This window comes from Bos grunniens, chromosome 18 (assembly GCF_055505025.1).
Source record: "Bos grunniens cultivar Pamir isolate PY7600 chromosome 18, Bosgru_T2T1.0, whole genome shotgun sequence".
Classification (NCBI taxonomy): domain Eukaryota; kingdom Metazoa; phylum Chordata; class Mammalia; order Artiodactyla; family Bovidae; genus Bos; species Bos grunniens.
The window spans coordinates 62109621-62126138 of NC_141182.1; the positions used below are offsets into that span (position 1 = coordinate 62109621).

Below are 16518 nucleotides of genomic sequence, written 5' to 3' on the forward strand. Positions count from 1 at the left end.
CCTCGGGCAGCCTTCCTCCTCCCGCCCCTCGTCCCCTTAAAATACCCGGGGTCCCTATGGCAACGGGCGCGGGCGACAGGTGCGGGTGTTATTTACGGGTCGAGCCCGAAATAGCCGGCGAGGGTGCAGGGGGCGGCGGATGGGGGCGAGGCCTGGAGTGCGCGGAGCGGCCGGGCCGGCGGGCGGCGGCGCGCGGAGCCGGCGGTTCGGAGGCCTCGCGGAGCTGGGGGCGGCGCGGCGCGGAGGCAGGAGAGCCCGCGGGGTCCCTGCCCGGGAGCCGGGGGTGGGAAGCCCTAGGGAGGCGCCCGGCCTGGAGCGGGCCCGGCCCGGCCAGCCCTGGGAGCCCGGGGGAGGGGAGGCGAGCGATCGCAAAGGGACACCCAGTCAGTTCCGGGCCCCAGCCGCCCTTCGAACCGCGGCGGGACGTGGTCCCCACTTCCTGAGCCGCGGTGCGGACCACAGCCCCTTCATCTGGGCCCCAGTGCGGACCCCAGGCCCCCCTCCCGAGTCTCGGGGTGAGAGGTATCCCTCAGGCCCCTTCTCTGGGCCCCACGGTCCCCTCAGCCCCTGGTCCCCTCGCAGCCCCGGACAGACCTTCTCCGCTGTCCTCTCTGAATGGCCAGGGAGAACACCCCCGCCCCCCACTTTCCGGAATTCCAGCTGGTCCCCAGCTTCCTTGCTTTGAACCCCAGTCAGGACTTTGCTGATCTCTCTCTGTTAAAGCTGGGGGGGTTCCTACTGCCTCTCTGAGACCCAGAAGTAATTCTAACTTCCCCTTCGGAACCCCCTGCACCCCAGTTTTTCCTCTTCTGAACCCCAGACGGGATCCATCTCCTTCTCAGACTCTGAGCCCAAAAGAAGCCAGGAAGCATCCCCCACCCTACACACACACACACACACAGGAGGACCTCAGCTCCCCTTCCTGAGGACCCCAAACTCTGAGCCTTAGGGGGAAGCTCGGATCCTTCCCCCCGCCCCAGGAAACACAGTTTCCCTGTGGAAACACAGATTCCTCCCAGTGGGGACCCCAGAGCAGCCCCTCAGAGCTTCCGCAGACCCTCAGTTCCTCCTTCTGTAGCCCTCCCACCCCCGCTCCAGGGTACCCAGGTTCTAGCCCTGAGGCTGGGGTAACTTTGTTTTTCTCCGGTCCCATCTTCTTTGCTGAGCTCCTCTGGGTACCCGCCCCCCCTCCACCCCCCCTCCACCCCCCGCCCCCGGGAGTCTCAGAGGCTTCTCAGCTCAGGATCTAGTATTTTCTCGGTATAGTATATTGTCTAGTATATTAAGCCCCAGAGGTGACCTCGACTTCCCCATCTGAGGTTCCTGGGGGACTCAGACCTCCCTTTTCCGAGCCCCTCACCCCGGCTGCCAGACCCCAGGCGGGCCCCCCCCCGCAACCTCCCCTTCAGGAGCCCGCCTCAGCTCTGCCCTCTCGGCCCCTGAGCCCCACCGCCCGCCAGGCGCGATGATGATGTGGTCCAACTTCTTCCTGCAAGAGGAGAACCGCCGGCGGGGGGCCGCGGCCCGGCGGCGGGCTCGTGGGCAGCCCAAGGCCCAGATGACCCCGGAGCGCGAGGGCAAGATCAAGCTGGCGCTGCTGCTGACCTCCGTGGGCGCCACGCTGGCCGTGCTGGCCGTCGGCACCGAGTTCTGGGTGGAGCTCAACACCTACCGGGACAACGGCAGCGCCGTCTGCGACGCGGCGCACCTGGGCCTCTGGAAGATGTGCACCAAACGACTGTGGCAGGCGGACGTGCCCGCGGGCAGAGACACCTGCGGGCCCGCCGAGCTGCCCGGAGGTGAGGCCGGCGCCCGCCCCCGCGCGGGGGCTGGGACCCCCGCAAGCCGCCGAGAGGCGGCTGTCTGAGAAAGCCGAGCCCCAGAGAGAGCCTGCCCCCCGCCCCAGGAGAGCGAGCTGGCACCCTCAGAATGCGCCCCCTACCCTGCCAACCTCAGCCTGTGCTCCCGGGAATAACTGCCCCAGGCGCACACCGTGCGGAGAGGGAGTCTGTATCCCCAAACTAGCCTGAGTCCCCAGGCCAGCCCCAGACTATTCCAGGACCTCCAAAACTCCAGACCCCCAGCACAACCCGTGATCCCAGTCATTTGTGTGCCCCTGGACCAGTCTGTACCCCCAGAGAACCCATAAGACAGATAGAAAGGTAGATAATAGTCGTGTCTGACTCTTTGCGACCCCATGGACTGTAGCCCACCAGGCTCCTCTGTCCCTGGGATTTTCAAGGCAAGAATACTGGAGTGGGTTGCCATGCCCTCCTCCAGGGGATCTTCCCCACCCAGGGATCCAATCCAGCTCTCCTGGATTACAGGCAGATTCTTTACTGTCAGATCCACTAGGGAAGCCCCAGAGAGCCCGTGTCCCTAGAGAAAGCTTGTGTCTCTGCTCACAGCCTGGGGCATGAGACCCAGATGGTGACTCTGGACACAGTTGGTGCCTCAGACAGTCTGGTCCCCGCAGAAACGCCCCCCGCCCCCCTGAGACGGCCTGCTCCCTTAGAGAAAGACTCTGGGTTCCTGGTGTCAGCTTGCTCTTCCCACTCTGGAGACAGCCTGCGGCCCGACCCTGCAGGCCCTGGGGAGATAGCCCGCCTTGACGCCTACCCCAGAGTACAATCTGCTGTTCCCTCCTACCGAGTCCACCAAAACAGAGCTCTCAGGAGACACCTCCCACATCCCAGGGCAGCCCTCCTGCTTCCTGGGAAATCTTCTTTCCCTCCCCGTTTCACCTCACATCCTCAGACTGGACACTCCAGCCCCCCTCACTGTCTCTTCCAGACACCCCCACAGCCCTCAATTTCCCACAGAGTGGCTCTTTCACCCCCAGCCCTACCAGAGAGCTCTCCCATACCTCTCACTCTCCCAGACGGGACATGCCATGCCCTAAACTTATACCAGTGGGACACCCTATACCCCCTGGGAACAGATGAGATCTCACTCCACCTCTACTGACCCAAGGAAACTATCTGACACCCCTCAGAGCCCATTTAGGATGTCGCATGCTTGATCGCCTGCATGGCATCGCCAACCCTCCTCTTTCCTCTCCAAAGGATGTCTTATTATCTCGTGTGTGTGTTCCATTGCTTCAGTTGTGTTCAACTCTTTGCAACCCTATGGACTGTAGCCTGCCAGACCCCTTTGTCCATGGAATTCTCCAGGCCAGAATACTGGAGTGGGTTGCCATCCCCTTCTCCAGGGGATATTCCTGACCCACGGATCGAACCCAGGTCTCCCGCATTGCAGGCAGATTCTTTACACACACCCTTGATAGCAAAATGGGGTGCCACGTGCCCTTGATCTGAGATACCCACCCACTCAGTGTGCAGATGGGCTCATGCTCACCCCTCAGAGCCTCAAGCAGATGTTCCCAAATTTTTGAGAAATGGGATGCTCTGGTGAAAAAAAAAAAGTGTTAGATATTGTAAATTAAGTATGCTCTAATAAAAAATTTTAATAAAGATAAAGTCAGAAATATATATTAGATGCTTATGTAGTGCCTGGCTCGGTCCTAAGTATTTCATCTGCATTAACTTATCAATCTTCATAGCAACCCTGTAAGTAGTTATTATCATCCTCAAAACGGAGAGCAAAAAGTGTGTATAAATGGATCCGGACTTCCGTGGTGGTCCAGTGGTTAAGAATCCACACTGCCAATGCAGGGGGCATGGGTTCCGTTCCTGTTTGGGGAACTAAGATCCCACACGCCACTGTAATGCGGCCAAAAAAGAAATTAAAGTTAAGTATATGCAATTTGAAAAGAACTGAAGTTTTTTAAAAAGAGAGAGAGAGAAAGAAATATGAATGGCTCTGTCTAAGCACCCAGGCTAGTCACATGGGGCTTGAACCCTGGTCATCTGGTTCTTAACAACTACAATATACTGCATCTCATTAGTCTATAAATATGCCCCAGAGGTCCTCACTGCACTGGACGAGATGTCCCATGTCCTCTAACTGCATACTCTGGGGTCCTTCATATCCCTTGATGTCTCTCTAATGATCAGAAAGGGCTTCAACTTTCTTAAAGGACCATCCCCATCAGCCCACAGTCCTGACCCTTCAAAAGACATCTCCCAGCTTTCAAGGTTTCAGAAATATCTCACCCATCTCATGGCCCATAAAAGGACATCCCCAAGCAGGGGTGACCCATATCCCACTCTTTTTCCAAATGAGATATACCACATCCTCTGAGATAAGAGACAAGATAACCTAAATCATTAGCAGCCAAAACGGGGTGCCAGATACCACACACTCTCTCGGAAAGATGTACCACCCCCTCTCACTCTCTAGATGAGACTTTCCATTTCCCTTTCAGAGGAAGACTGCGTTTCTCCCCCAGCCACTACAGACAGCATCCTCGCCCTTTGCTCTGCTGCACGAAGCATCTTTTGCTTCTTACTGCTGCAGAATCAGGACTCACTGCCCCTGCCGGGATACGTCATGCTCTTCTCCTTCCTTCCGAATACCAGGTGGAGTGTCCACATCCCCTCACCTGACTCAGGAGCTTACCTCTTGTCCTTCAGCATCCCTCTTCACTTTGGAAAGTTCCTTACCACTTCCCAAGACCACCTGACCTCTCTTCTGTCTCCTTTCCCCCTCTTATTCACAACTTCTCTCCTCCCCTTTCATCATCCTCAGTTTCCCCATCTGTGGAATGAGAAAGCTGATTCTAGGTGTGTTCTATGGGAAATTCTGGCTTTAAAATGCAGTTTAGAAAGCATCTTTTTCCCCCCTGAAGTGTGGGGTTCCTTAAACTTCAAGTACACAGCGTTAGATGAATCATAACTTTTCAGCTTGTGTCACAAAATCATTACCAGCCTTAGCTGGTTCTTTCTTGTGCATTATTTTACATTCTTTAAAAAAAAAAAAACCTCCTAATTCATCTCTTTAATGCATTGGATGTATGTTTTAACTTGGAAAATATATAGTGTTATTTTTATATATGTATTTTAATTTACATAAATGATATCATGCTCTAGATTTTTTTCCTATTTGTGATTTTTTTTTCCTCAATGCTGTGTTTCTCAAATCTCTCCAGTCTAGTTTCTGTTATTCTAGTTCGTGGCTACTGTGTGCTGCAGAGGCTTGCCTGGGAAGCATCCATCACATTTACTTGTCTATTCCCATAGATATGGGCACCAGGTTGATTATTCTGACTCCATGTTTTTATAAACAGTGTTGCAATGAACATCAGGCAATACATAGATTTTCCTGCATGTGGTTTTTTTCTGGATGTATACCCAGGAGTAAAATTGCTGGGTTATAGGGTATAAACATACTTCATTTCATAAAGTACTCCAGAGTGCTTTCCAAAAAAGACTAGTACCTGTTATACCCCCGGAGGTTTCCTCTTATCCTTCCAAGTGCTTAATATTATCCTTTTAATATTTCCCAATCTAATTGATCTAAAGTGGTGTCTCACTGCTGATTTAAGTTGCATTTCTTTGATCCCTGGTGAGATGGAGCATCTCTTTATGTTCTTGTGAGTAATCCGGGCTTCTTCTCCTATGAACTGACTATTCATCTCCTTTGCCCATTTTTCAACTGGGTTATCTCTCTTTTCTTGATGATCAACAGGAGTTCTTTGTGTAGACAGGAGCCCTTTCTGAGATAAAGAATCTCTTCTGAACGTGTTAACCTTCTGCCTGGATCTTGGTGTGCTCTGTTGAATAAAGCGGTTATCCGTTTCTAATCTCATTTGACCCTAAACAAGTCCATATGACAGAGTCAGGGAAGAGACTATTAACTCACTTTATAGAGGAAGAGTCAGAAGCTCAGAAAGGTCAATAGCCCTCTCACGGCCACAGATCTGGACTTCTCAGCTCTGGATTGGAGTCTCAGCTCCTTGATAGCTGTGTGATAGCAGGTGGTTTTCCTTTTCTGGACATCATTTCTCTCTGTTTATCAGGGATGCTAATGTCATATTTCTGGGTTATTGTGAGCTATGCTAAATGTCCAGCCCTGAGCTTACACTAGGGATCTCCATGTCATTACCTCTCTTTTTCTCTCCCCTGCTCCTCCTACAGAAGCAAATTGCACTTATTTTAAATTCTTCACCACGGGAGAGAATGCACACATCTTCCAGAGAACCACGAAGAAAGGTAAGAACATTTCACCCGGCAGAGGGGATGGGATGACCACGCCAAAGGAATTCTTTCTTTTTAAATTGACAGAGTTTGTTTACAATACTGTGTTGGTTTCAGGGGTGCAGCAAAATGATTCCATTATTTTTTCAGATGATATTCCCTTATTTATTAGCAGGTACTGATTATACTTCTCCATGCTAGACAATAAGTCCTTGTTGGTTGTCTACTTTATGTACAGTAGTTTGTATCTGTTAGTACCCAAGGAGTTCTTGATAGCATCATGCTCTTCTCTGCTTTGCTGCAGGATAGGCACAAGCTCCTAAGTCTTGGGAGGTCTCACCTTTGGGGAGAGGTGATTCTTCAGGGCCCTCTGTCCAGTGTCCCTGCCCCAGGTGTGTTATTTTGGGCAAGTCCCAGCCCCTCTCTGTGGGTAGTACAATAACATCTCACAAGTGTGCGTTTCCCACATGCTAAGCACAGCCCTGAGAGCTTCATTTATAAGACTTCCAGTCCTTTCCATGACTCTGCAGGGCAGGGCCTTTATCTTAATCTACCAGATGAGAAAACGGAAGCCCATAAATGGTTTCTTTCCCCAGAAAGTGGCAGAGAGGCATAATTTAAACCCAAATAATTCCGACTCCAACTCAGCGCTCTTCTATAAACCATGCTGTGAAAATGGAAATGTTTCTGAATCTACACCAACCAGTATGGCAGCCACTGACCAGATGTGGCTGGCGCGACTAAGACACTGAGTTTTCAATTTCATTGCATTTAAATCCATTTCAAATGAAAACACCATCTGTGGGTAGTGGCTGCATACTAAACAATGAAACTCTTAAGACTTTACCCTTTCTACCCTAACACAGTTTCTCCACCACCCCAGTACCTTGGTATCCTCGCCAGTAAAGGAACTGTGATCATGTCATCAGCCTTATCTAGTCTTTATAAGGATTTAATGAGATGGGGCAGCTAAAACATAGTGTGGTGCCTGACACATAGTAGGCCCTCATTAAACAGTGGTTTCCTGTCTTCTCCGCTCCTTTCTTCCTTACCTTGGTGCTAAGTGGGCTTGGGCAAATCATTGTGCACCCCCGCCCCAGGATAGTAAAATACCCTCAGGGCACGGCTATGGACCAAGTGCTGTGAGCCACGCTGGGCACTGGGCACATTACACGTGTCATTTCTAATCCTCACAGCAGACCAAATAGGGACTTTCGTCTTGATTTTTCTAGAAGAGGAAAGTGAGGCTCAGAGAAGTTCAGTGGCTTTAGCAGAACCTTCCAGCTAGAAAGTAGCTAGGGAGAATTCCAACTTGGATCATCCCGCTGTAATGTACGGCCTTCTCTGTTGTCTCCCCCCCACACACACACACACAACCCACTGCCTCAGTTTCTCCACTAGTAAACAAACAGTGACAGATCATAAATGATGATTGGTAGTTCCCATCTCCTTCTAATCCTGGCTCTGCCCATTCTTGGCTCTTTGACCTTAGGCAAATAACTGACCCTTTCTGAGTCTTAGTTCCTTGAACAGTATAAGTAAAATATTGGACTGGATGATCTGCTACTTGAAAATTCTTCTCTAGTCCTGAATCTTTCATATTCCTGGTTCTGAGTCCCTGTAGGGGAGTTCTCTCCACTTCCTACATCCAGCGTTCTCTATTTCCCCTTCCCCTCCTCACAGAGGTGAATCAGGCAGCTGCAGTGATAGCAGTGCTAGGCTTGGCAGTTATGGCCCTGGGGTGCCTCTGTATCATCATGGTGCTCAGCAAAGGTGCAGAGTTCCTGCTCCGGGTTGGAGCCGTCTGCTTTGGCCTCTCAGGTGAGGGTTGAGGGCCTGTAGACCAAGGACACTGCATGTTAGGAGATCTGGATTTCAACCTCTCTCGCATGCTGGGAGGTTGGGTCTTCAAGCCCTGTTGCATGGTGGAAAGTCGGGTCTCCAAGCACCATTGCATGCTGGGAGGTTGGGTCTTAAAGCCCTGTTGCATGCTGGGAAGTTGTGTTTCCAAGCACTGTTGCATGCTGAGAGGTTGAGGGAGGTCTCTGAGCACTGTTGCATGTTGAGAGATCAGGTCTCCAAGCACTGTTGTGTGCTAGGAGTTGACAGAAGCTCAAGTGCTATAGAACTCTCAGAGATGGAAGAGTTCTAAGTTCTGCTGCTGAATCAAACACTTTTTTAGATTGGAATCTAGGGTCTCCAAGCACTGTTGCCTGCTCACAGGGTGAGGGAGAGCCCCATGAGCTGTTGCATGCTGGGAGGTTGAAGAAGTTCTCTAAGCACTGGTTGCATTCTGGGAAGCACAAGGGCTATAGTAGTCTTAAATATGAGAAAATTCCAAGCGATGTTGTTGGCCAAGAATTGAAGGTTCTCTAGACACTCTTTCAAATTGGCACTTGGGGTCTGTAAGAACTGTTGCATTTTTGGAGTTGACAGTCCAAAAAGTCTGCATCTTGTGAAATGTAGCCCTCACTGGATCAGACGGTTTCTAAGGTGGATAGATAGGTCATTCATTATAAAAGTTTCATTTATCTTTCATGGATCTAATGAGCACCTACTGTGTTCCAGACATTAGGTGAAGGGCTGGAGATATAAGATTCATAAGACAGACACTGTGTCTGCCCTCATAAAGCCTAGATTCTGACAGAAATAGACAGTAACCTGTTCAAAGTAACCAATTCAACAACAATTAAACTATAGTTGTGATGAGGGTTATGATAAAGCATATAAGGGGTACACACTGGGGTGGGAGGTGTGTCAGGGAAAGTTTGAGAAAGTGGTATTCAAGCTAATAATCAAATGAGGAACAGGAATTACCCAGTGTGGTGTTGGCAGTAGCGGTGGCCATGTCGGTGGTGATCGTGTGGTGGTGGTGATGCTGGTAATGTGGTAATAGTGATATAAACAGGATATGTGAAGTCTGTGAAATATTTGGCAAGTTTGAGGAACAGAATGAAGATCAGAGCATAAAGCAGGGCAAAATTTGCACAAATGTACAAGGTAACCTTAATCCACAGATGAAGTAGAGGCTTGGTGAAAAATAAGGCAAGGGAGATACAAATGGTCAAGAGCACACTCAAATAGAAATGATTAATAATCACATTCTTTTAAAAAAATATTTATTCACTCACTGACTGTGTCAGGTGATAGTTGTGGCACCTGGGATCTTTTACTGCAGCTCACGGACACTCTAGGTGTGGCGTTCAGGCTAAGCTGCTCTGCAGCAATGGGGTCTTAGTTCCCCAACTGAGAATCAAATCCATATCCCCTGCATTGCAAGGCAGACAACCAGGGAAGTCCCAATAATCACATTCTTATTATTGGTTTGTGCCTTAGAGAGCTTCCTAAATAAAGGGGAGAAAGTCAGTCACTCCCTTTCCTCGGTTTCATTGGGGAGAAAGTCACTCCCTTTCCTCTGTTCCGTTTATCCATTAGTTCACTTAAATCACTGCTATGCACACAGACCCATTACACTATGCATAGGTGTGAACATGCGTGTCATAGGAAGACTATAGAAGACAGAAAGGTGAAGGAAGTTATCATCTGGCTAAGGACATAGAAATGATACAAATTATCACACAGTTATAAATGGCAGTAAGTGCCCAAGAAAAAGTAGAGTCCTGTGAGAGTGCCTAATGAGGGCACTTGATTTAAAGCAGAGTTAGAGAAGGCGTCTTGGAGGAGGTGACACTTACCATGTCAAATTATGGGTAACCAAGCTAGAAAAACGTTTGGTGAATTTCAGGTCCTGAAAGACAGCCAGTGAGGTTGGAGCATGGAGAGTGAGGATAACTGGTGTAAAAGACAAACCAGGAGGGATTTCCCTGGTGGTCCAGTGGTTAAGATTCCATAATCCCAATGCGGGTGACTGGGGTCTGATCTCTGGTCAGGGAACTGGATCCCATGAGCCACAGCTAAGGTTTCACGTGCCACAGCTAAAGAGCCCATATGCCGCAATTGAAGACCCAGCATAGGCAAGTGACCATTAAGAGATGAGTGATCTTGGGGAAATTGCTCTCCTTCTCTGAGTTTAAATTTCATATTTATGAACTCATGCATTCAAGTATCTATTTGTCAAGTACCTATCCTATCCATCCACCCATCTTTACACTGATCCATCAATCAGCTCCCTCCCCACTGCTTTTTCTTCCTTCCTTTTTTCCCCATTTTTCTGTTTCTCCTTCCATTCATATATTCATCTATCTGTCCATCCACCCATTCATTCAATGATACAGTGTGTCTTTAATATCTAGTAAGTGCTGGATGCTGTGTTAGGTACTACTGGGGACAGAATGAAGACCAGATTAAGATGATTTCTGCTGTCATGGAATTTTTAGCTTGGTAGGAATTTGGTGTTGGTGTTATTATTGAACTCATGCCTGTGTTATTCCTGAGGGTGCCATGAAAGTGCGGACATTAAAGTGTTTTATGAAAGTTTCGGGCACAAAATGCTCTGCAGATTGTACAACCAAATGAAAGTGAAGGGTAGATTTGACTCCGTAATTATTTTTCTTATACTGGATGTCGGGGCAGGTGGGGGTTTCGAGGTCTCCCTAGACGTCAAACATGTTCAGGTTATATTGTTTTTCTCCATAAAGTATATGTGTCAGGTGTCCTCTGTTTTAGGGATATGAAACAAACAAGTTCCTGGCCCTCACAGGTTTCTACTCTATTGGGAGAGATAGAAACCAGGCAAATAAATAACACTCATATAAATTAATGTATATTAATAATTACCAATTGTGATTAATGCTATAAATGAAAAGTAAAGTGTATAATGGAAACCTGTAACTGGGTGGACCCAACAGAGACTTAAGTGACAGTGGTCAGGGAAGGCTTCTCGGAAGAAATGTAACTTAAGTAGGGATGTAGAGAATAAGCATGTGTCATGTAGGCTTAGGGAGGGGAAGCAGTTATTCCAAGCACCATAAAGGTCTCCAGGCTTGAACAAATTGGGTGCATTCAAGTCCTGAAAGAAATCTTACACCATGCCGCTGTAGGGCGGGAAGTGCAGCTCGAGAGGAGGCTGAAGAAGTAGGCCGGGTCCGGGTCCCATGTACCCCTCTAGGTCATATGAGAGAGGCATTGCTTCTGCCCGGAGCCACTACCCCTGAGTTATGTGCATGGCAGGCTTCTTTTCGTCCATCTGGGTCTCAGCTCCAGTGGCTGTTCTGATGACGCCATCTCGAGCCTCAGCCCCCGCCCCTTCCCATCACTCTGTTTTTATCTTCTTCCTAGCCTGCATCACTGTCTGAAATTACCCCATCTTCTCATGTGTTTACTTTGAGAGTCACAGCCTGGCTGCCCACAGGCCAGCAACAGCCCATAAATGTACTTTGTTTGGCAGGCAGTGTATAGAGGTTTCTCTGAGCCAATATTTAAACTCACCCAATATTTTGGGTGAATGCCCCCCAAGAAACAATAATCAGTTTTCAAAATTCCAGCTGTTCTTAGAAAACCAGAAAATCTAGTCCGTTAAGCCCCTGCTTCTGATGAGCTGCCCTTGGCTGAAGCTGGGTCTGGGCCACCCTTTGTCACTGTCCCCACCACACCTGCCTGCTCATCTGTTTGTACTTTCTCATTGTCCCCTGGAGGCCTCTGAGTTTTGCAAGCCTGGGTTTATTTGTTTACCATCTGTCTTCTCCAACTAGAACATAGGTTCTGTGAGGGTCTTTGTTGGTCTTGTTCCTTTCTTTTTTCTTTTTTTAATCAAATCACATTACAACTTGCCTGATTGTTTTTTCATTTTGTAATCTGCCATCACTCTTTTTTCTTGTCAGTTTCATTGGCATATGAGTGACAAGTATCAATTGTGTGCATAAATACATGTACACACCTGCATATATACATATACACATATATGGGCTTCCATGATGGCTCAGACAGTAAAGAATCTGCCTACAATGCCAGAGACATGGGTTCAATCCCTGGGTCAGGAAGATCCCCTGGAGGAGGGCATGGCAATCCACTGGAGTCTTGCCTGGAGAATCCCACGGACAGAGGAGTCTGGTGGGCTATAGTCCAAGGGGTTGCAAAGAGTCAGACATAGCCGAGCACACGACACGGCACATACATATACATACACACTGTTGTATATAAGGTGTGCACTTGATGTTGTTGGGTTTTCGTTTGTTCGTTTTGGTTTTTGGCCACACTGTGTGACTTGCAGGATCTCTCCGTTCCCTGACCAGGGATTGAACCTGGGCCACGGCAGTGGAAGCGCCAAGTTCTCACCACCACGCCACCAAGGAACTCCCCTACCACTCGATGTTTTGATATGTTTTGATACACATCATAAAATGGTCATGACAATCAAACTAGCTGACACATTCATGACCTCATATACTAATCTTTTTTTTTTTTTTTTGGTAGCAAGAACATTTAAGATCTACTCTCTTAGCAAGTTTACGTATATGGTATATTAACTATAATCACCATGTGCAGTGCTTAGTCGCTCAGTCATGTCTGACTCTTTGCAACCCCATGGACTATACGGTCCTTGGAATTTTCCAGGCCAGAATACTGGAGTGGGTAGCCTTTCCCTTCTCTGGGAGATCTTCCCAACCCAGGGATCGAACTCAGTCTCCCGCATTGCAGGCGGATTCTTTACCATCTGAGCCACCAGGGAAGCCTGTGGTCACCATACTGTACAGCAGACCTCCAGAACTGATTCTTCTTGCAGCTGGACGTCTGTACCCTCTGATTAGCATCTCCTCATTTCCCCATCCCCTCAGTCCCTGGCAACCACCATTCTGCTCTCTGCGTCAGTGCCTTCAACTAAGTTAGATTCCATCATCACTCTTTACTAAAGTCTTGATGGAGTCTCTCTTTTTATTTTTTATTTTTTTAAATTATTTTTGTTTATTTGTTGCTAAGTCGTGTCTGACTCTTTTGTGACCCCATGGACTGTAGCCTGCCAGGTTCCTGTATCCATGGGATTTCCCAGGCAAGAATACTGGAGTGGGTTGCCATTTCCTTCTCCAGGAGTCTCTCTTTTTAAAAATTGTTTTTACTCGTTTATTTGGCAAAAGGAGAAGGGGGCAGTAGAGGATAAGATGGTTGGATGGCATCACCAATTCAATGGACATGAATTTGAGCAAGCTCCAGGAGATAGTGAAGGACAGGGGAGCCTGGTGTGCTGCAGTCCACGGGGTCGCAAAGAATCGGACACGACTTGGCGGCTGAACAACAATGACAACATTTATTGGCTGTGACAGGTCTTAGCTGCAGCATGTGGGATCCAGTTTCCTAACCAGGAATCCAATTCCAGGCACCCTGCACTGGGAGCGTGGAGTCTTAACCACTGGACCACCGGGGAAGTCCCTTGATGGAGTCTTAATTTGCCTTTTGTGATTCTTGATTCCTTGGTTTGCTTTATTCTTTTTTTTTTTTTTTAAGCAGTGAAAGACACATAAAAGTTACCATTTGAACCCTTTTTTTAAAACACCTTTATTTTATATTTTGACCATGCAATGTAGCATGCAGGATCTTATTTCTCTGACCAGGGATCAAACCCATGCCCCCTGCATTGAAAGCATGAGTCTTAACTATTGAACTACCAGGGAACCCCACACCGTTTTAAGTGCCCCCTTCTGTGGAGAAGGAAATGGCAACCCACTCCAGTATTCTTGCCTGGAGAATCCCATGGACGGAGGAGCTTGGTGGGCTACAGTCCATGGGATGGCAAAGAGTCGGACACGACTGAGTAACTTCACTTCACTTTCACTTTCTGTGGCATTAAGTTCATTCACACAGTCCTGCAACCATCCCCACCACCCATCTCCAGCACTTTAACGTCTTCTCCAATTAAAACTCTCTCCCCATTAAACACCAACTCTCTGCTCACCCTTTCTCTCTCCCGGCACCCACCTTTTACCCTGTCTCTGTGAATTTGGGTCTTGTTCTTTCTCTCCGGCTTCCAAAACTGTGCTTGCTGTAGAGCAAGTGCTTAGTAAGTGATCGTTGAAGGGGTGCTAGTGAAACCAAGAAATATGTCTCGGGTGGGGGGGCACTGGGAGGCTCCAGTCCTTGATATCTCAGCACAGAAGGAATTCAGTGAGAAGCAAAGTGATGGATAAGAAGTGATCTATTAGAATAGCACGCTTGTAAGTGGGCAGGTGAGAGGGTGCCGTGCTGAGAACTTAGTGGGCTGCAGTTTTATAAACAAGAGAAAAGTGAGGAGGGAAAGAGAATCCCCTGCTTTCTTCTTAAGCCCACATCCAGCTTCCATCATCAGCAACTCCTCCATGTCAGGCAGGGAGTTTTCTTGTCCCTACATACATGGTCAAACCCTGGGTCGGGATGATCCCCTGGAGGAGGGCATGGCAACCCTCTTCAGTGTTCTTGCCTGGAGAACCCCATGGACAGAGGAGCCTGGCAGGCTAGAGTCCATGGAGTTGCAAAGAGTCAGACACGACTGAGCGACTAACACACACACACACACACACACACACACACACACGGTCAAGCTAGGACTGTCACAGTGCAATGGAAATGAGCAAAAAGGTGGTAACATAAAATAACTAAAATAAGGTAAATCCTCTCGGGTTTCAGCATAACGTCCCCTTTTCCTTATATTTCTGTTTTTAGTACACATGCCTGGAGAAGTGTGTCCTAGGGGTCAGTAGCTTACTGAGCCCACTGGCCAGGATGTGGGTCTCATGCCATCACTGTTTCTTTGTGTGAGGGCATGTCTCATGCTGCATGGGTTGACTGCTAAGCAAACCTGTTTGGTTTTGGCTCTGTGGTTAAGCAAACCTGCTTTTTTTTTTCTTTTTGGGCGTGCCATACAGCACCCAAGGATCTTAGTTCCCTGACCAGGGATTGAACCCCAGCTCCCTGCAGTGGCAACATGGAGTCCTAACCACTGGCTCGCCAAGGAATTCCCTGGCATGTCTTCTTGAATGGTTGTTAACTTACAGGGGTCTCCCGAACATTTTCCTTTACTCCTGACCCCTTGGCGGGATTACCTATTTAATCACCTCCTTTGTCCCTTCGCTCTGTCACTAAGAGGGGCCTCTCAGGTTTCCGGCTTGAGGAAGCATGTTTGGGGGGCTATATTGGGGTAGGTGCTCAGACCTCAGTGGGGGACCCCCCAGGGCCTAAGGACCACATCTGTTCTCTCCCCGCAGGCCTGCTGGTCCTCGTCAGCCTGGAGGTCTTCCGGCATTCCGTGAGAGCCTTGATGCAGAGGGTCAGCCCCGAGCCCCCCGTGGCCCCGGCCCTGACCTACGAGTACTCCTGGTCCCTGGGCTGTGGCGTGGGGGCCGGCCTGATCCTGATGCTGGGAGGTGGCTGCTTTCTGCTGCTTGCCCTGCCTCCTGGACCCTGGAGTCCCCTCTGTCCCAAGTGGGGCCAGAGGGCCCCCTAGCGCCACCGTCACCATCCCGTCGTGCGTTCTCTCAGCAACTTCCCAACGCCGCTCCGCCCTCCCCACCATCCCCTTTGCATCTTTCACCCGGTGCCCCAGAGAGACTGTGTTCTCTGAACTCTGGGGCCCACGCTGTTTGCACAAACCTGCCCCTCCCTCTCGTAAATACCTTTTTCCTCTGTAAATATGTTTTTCTTTTTTCTCTATGGCTGGATTTGGATTGCTTGGGGGTGGGGCGGGGAGAGGATTTTTTTGCAAACGAGGGTCCCCAGGGAAGACTGCTGGGGACCTGATGGGGTAACTAGCGGGTGGGGGTGGATGGGCGAGGTCAGGGGGTGCTAGGAGGGAGTTGGACCTTCTTGTTGCCCAGATTGGGTTGTATTCAGCTGTGGGAGAGACTTCTTTTGGGGAGAGCAGGGAGGGGAGAATCTGGGTCTGACCTGGCTGTGGTCTGATTTGGGATTAAAGGTTTGGAAATTTAACAGCTTTGGAGTCCGTTGTGATGTGGGTTGTGTATTGCAGGGTAGGGAAAAGGGGTCACCGTGCTCTTCAGAAAACCTCTGCCTGCTACTCGTCAGCCCCAAAGTCACGTGTCAATGAACCCACAGTGAGTGATGGAAAACCCAGTATGGAACACAGACATTGTTACGGGTTGAATGGGGTCCCTGCAGGAAGTATGTGTTGGGGTCCGAACCTCCAGGACCTCAGAATGTGACCTTGTTTGGAGATGGAGCCTTTGCGGAGGTGATCCAGTGAAAAGGGGGTCATTAGTCCGAGCCCTAGTCCTGTAGGTGCTTGTGCTCAGTCACTCAGTGCTGTCTGACTCTCTGCAAACCGGTGGCCCGTAGCCCGCCAGGCTCCTCCGTCCATGGGCTTCTCCAGGCAAGAATACTGGAGCGGGTGGCCATGCCCTCCTCCAGGGGCTCTTCCTGACACAGGATTGAACCCAAGTCTCTCGCATTGCAGGCAGGTTCTTTACCACTGAGCCTCCCGGAAAGTCTCCTGGTGTCCTCGTGTGGAGACGAGACTAAGACTCTGAGGGTGGACAGC

General features: G+C 49.4%; 1 protein-coding gene across 3 annotated transcripts; it reads left to right on the forward strand.

The window, feature by feature from the left end:
* Positions 1 to 139: 139 nt before the first annotated feature.
* On the forward strand, positions 140 to 15950 carry CACNG6 (calcium voltage-gated channel auxiliary subunit gamma 6). 3 transcript variants are annotated; one of them, XM_086349752.1, is made up of 5 exons: positions 140 to 245; positions 1497 to 1799; positions 6039 to 6113; positions 7782 to 7919; positions 15230 to 15950. In XM_086349752.1, the coding sequence occupies exons 1-5, from the start codon at positions 140 to 142 to the stop codon at positions 15466 to 15468; spliced, it is 861 nt and encodes a 286-aa protein (XP_086205878.1). In that variant the 3' UTR covers positions 15469 to 15950. The 3 variants fall into 3 exon arrangements, with proteins under 3 accessions (XP_086205878.1, XP_086205876.1, XP_086205877.1); XM_086349750.1 differs by having other exon boundaries at positions 198 to 1799; XM_086349751.1 differs by lacking the exons at positions 140 to 245; positions 7782 to 7919 and having other exon boundaries at positions 692 to 1799.
* The last annotated feature ends 568 nt before the right edge of the window (positions 15951 to 16518 follow it).